This window comes from Rhagoletis zephyria, unplaced genomic scaffold (assembly GCF_001687245.7).
Source record: "Rhagoletis zephyria isolate East Lansing unplaced genomic scaffold, Rhagoletis_zephyria_1.1 Rzeph_scaffold_00315, whole genome shotgun sequence".
Lineage (NCBI taxonomy): Eukaryota > Metazoa > Arthropoda > Insecta > Diptera > Tephritidae > Rhagoletis > Rhagoletis zephyria.
Genome location: NW_016157399.1, coordinates 313,251 through 315,554, shown reverse-complemented (window position 1 = coordinate 315,554; position 2,304 = coordinate 313,251). Strand labels below are relative to the sequence as shown.

The 2,304-nt window shown below is 33.2% G+C and overlaps 1 protein-coding gene across 1 annotated transcript in view; it reads right to left on the bottom strand.

Moving 5' to 3' along the window:
• Positions 1–1,584: 1,584 nt before the first annotated feature.
• The window catches only part of LOC108358934 (uncharacterized), a 267,395-nt gene continuing 266,675 nt past the window's right edge, over positions 1,585–2,304 (bottom strand). Inside the window, exon 5 of the mRNA XM_017610464.1 lies at positions 1,585–1,666. Within this exon, the coding sequence (XP_017465953.1) occupies positions 1,585–1,666 (82 nt within the window). The remainder of the gene's footprint in view (positions 1,667–2,304) is intronic.

Sequence of the window (2,304 nt, the reverse complement as noted above, 5' to 3'; positions counted from 1 at the left end):
GTATATCGGTAACCGTTCTACCAATTTGTACCAAACTCGGTGTGGTTATTGTGCTTGCCACATATAAGCAAAACGTTGAAAATTATTGAAATCGGACTAAAATAACGGCCGCTTCTCATATAACGGTAAATTTCAGAAATGCTTGAAACTTCAATATTTCGAAATTGAAGGACGCTAATTTACTCAAAATTGATACACCCCGGCTTACCATCTAGCGGAAGGTTTCGGAAAGGTGAAAAAACATATATTTAATACTTGCGCCGGGTATTTAATGTTCGGCTCCGCCCGAACTTAGACTTTCTTACTTGTTATGAACTATATTTTATTTATGTAACAAAATGTTGTTAAAAACAAGAACTCAGGTGGTTTAAATTATTTTCTGTTACTTACATTCATAATTTTGCCAAAGAATATAAATAACAAGGGACAACTCGTTATAATTGTAGCGAATGTGCGCAACAGGGGCGTGCCTTCGCTTTTGCCCTAGTGCGTTTTTTGGTTGGATGAAAAGAGAGTTATCTATGTTCTTTGATTTTGCTTTGAATAAAAATGTACTGAAAAGTACTGATTTTTTTAGCATGAAAAAGTCTAATGTACTGATTTCGCGCATAAAACCAGGCAACCCTAGGAGTGGAAGCGCGCACTGCTTACCACTACACCACAGCGGCCGACAAAATATCGATAAATATTTGATGTTTGAAGGCTAATAAATCTGGAATCATTGAAAAAGACTTTTAAAATCCCCTCGCTTTTGTGGAAAAAATTAGCAAAATTATTTTTAGTCCCGTATTTGGCTGTCATTATTATGGTCACTATACGCATATTAGACGCATAGAACGTATTCAAAAAATGTCCATAAAATCGAACGGAGTGTTCCTTGAACTTTAGTAAACCTTTACCATCTTACGGATCGCTTTGTCAGCTATTAAACTTAAAGCCTCTGCATAGTAGGTTTGCTTTTCCTGCATGTAATTTTATAGTTAACCTTCTAAATAATTCAGTTAACTGTCCTAACCTTTTGCAAATATTGCCTTTCAATGTTTCTATTCGCAATTTACGTCGGGTCTCAATATTTTATTTAAGAATTCCAAAATACAACTATACCAAATTTGCTCCTTTGCATAGAGCTCTACCTGGGCTAAATGAGGTTCCTGATTTGGTAATCTCCCAGCCTTTTAGAACTGTGCGTAGCCTATTATTTCATTATTTTTAAATACCAACTAGGTAATTTTGTCCTATAGTCAGTAAGGGTTTTTGTTCATTTGGCTAAATTAATAATAAATAAATAAATAAATAAATAAATACGTCTTGTTTCCCTCTTCAGTTTCCTAAAGCACGTCGGCGGGGGCTCATCCGGTGCTTCATTTTGCTTTTTCATTTTCCAGCTCGTGTTTCTTATTAATACCCTTTATTAATTTGAGCTAGATTAGCCTACTAAAAGATTTTCTAAATAAAAATTTTATCAATACAAATTATGAATTTTAGCCTGATTAGACCTTAAACACGTGTTTTTTTTAATCTCGACTCCATGTCGAGAACATTATTTTATGGTTATCATATCAATTCAGATATTCATTCGTATACTTACATTGTTTTGATAGTTTCTGAAATGCCAGCGAAAACATCACGTGACAGGAACCTCAACTTCGGCGCATTCGAAATGTAGCTAAAAGACATAAAGTATTTAAATTTATGAAAATATTTCTCTTACATCTCTTTCTATATTTACATACGATACAGATATACAAAATTTCAGGCTAAACTTGTTCTTCTTATATGGCACTGTGTCTGCACTACATAGACCATCAACAAGATTTATACAGAAATTTTGTTCTAAAATTCAAAGTTAAGGTATTTTACCACATGCTCCTAAGATAAAATGCCTTGAACATAATATTAGTAAATTTAAAATAATTTATATAAATAGATAATTATTTGTAATTCCATAGCATTACTACAATCTAAGCAGATGTACAAAATAATTCCCCACAAATTCTCATACAGCGATATTGTAGCCGGTTAGCTTCCCGTCAATTATAGTTTTTATTTTGCGCTTAAAAATCAATTTTTCACACTATGAGCATTTTAATTTATTGTTATTGTGCCGATTAAAAGCAGAAATAACAAGTAAGAAAGTCTAAGTTCGGGTGGAGCCGAACATTAAATACCCGGCGCAAGTATTAAATATATGTTTTTTCACCTTTCCGAAACCTTCCGCTAGATGGTAAGCCGGGGTGTATCAATTTTGAGTAAATTAGCGTCCTTCAATTTCGAAATATTGAAGTTTCAAGCATTTCTGAAATT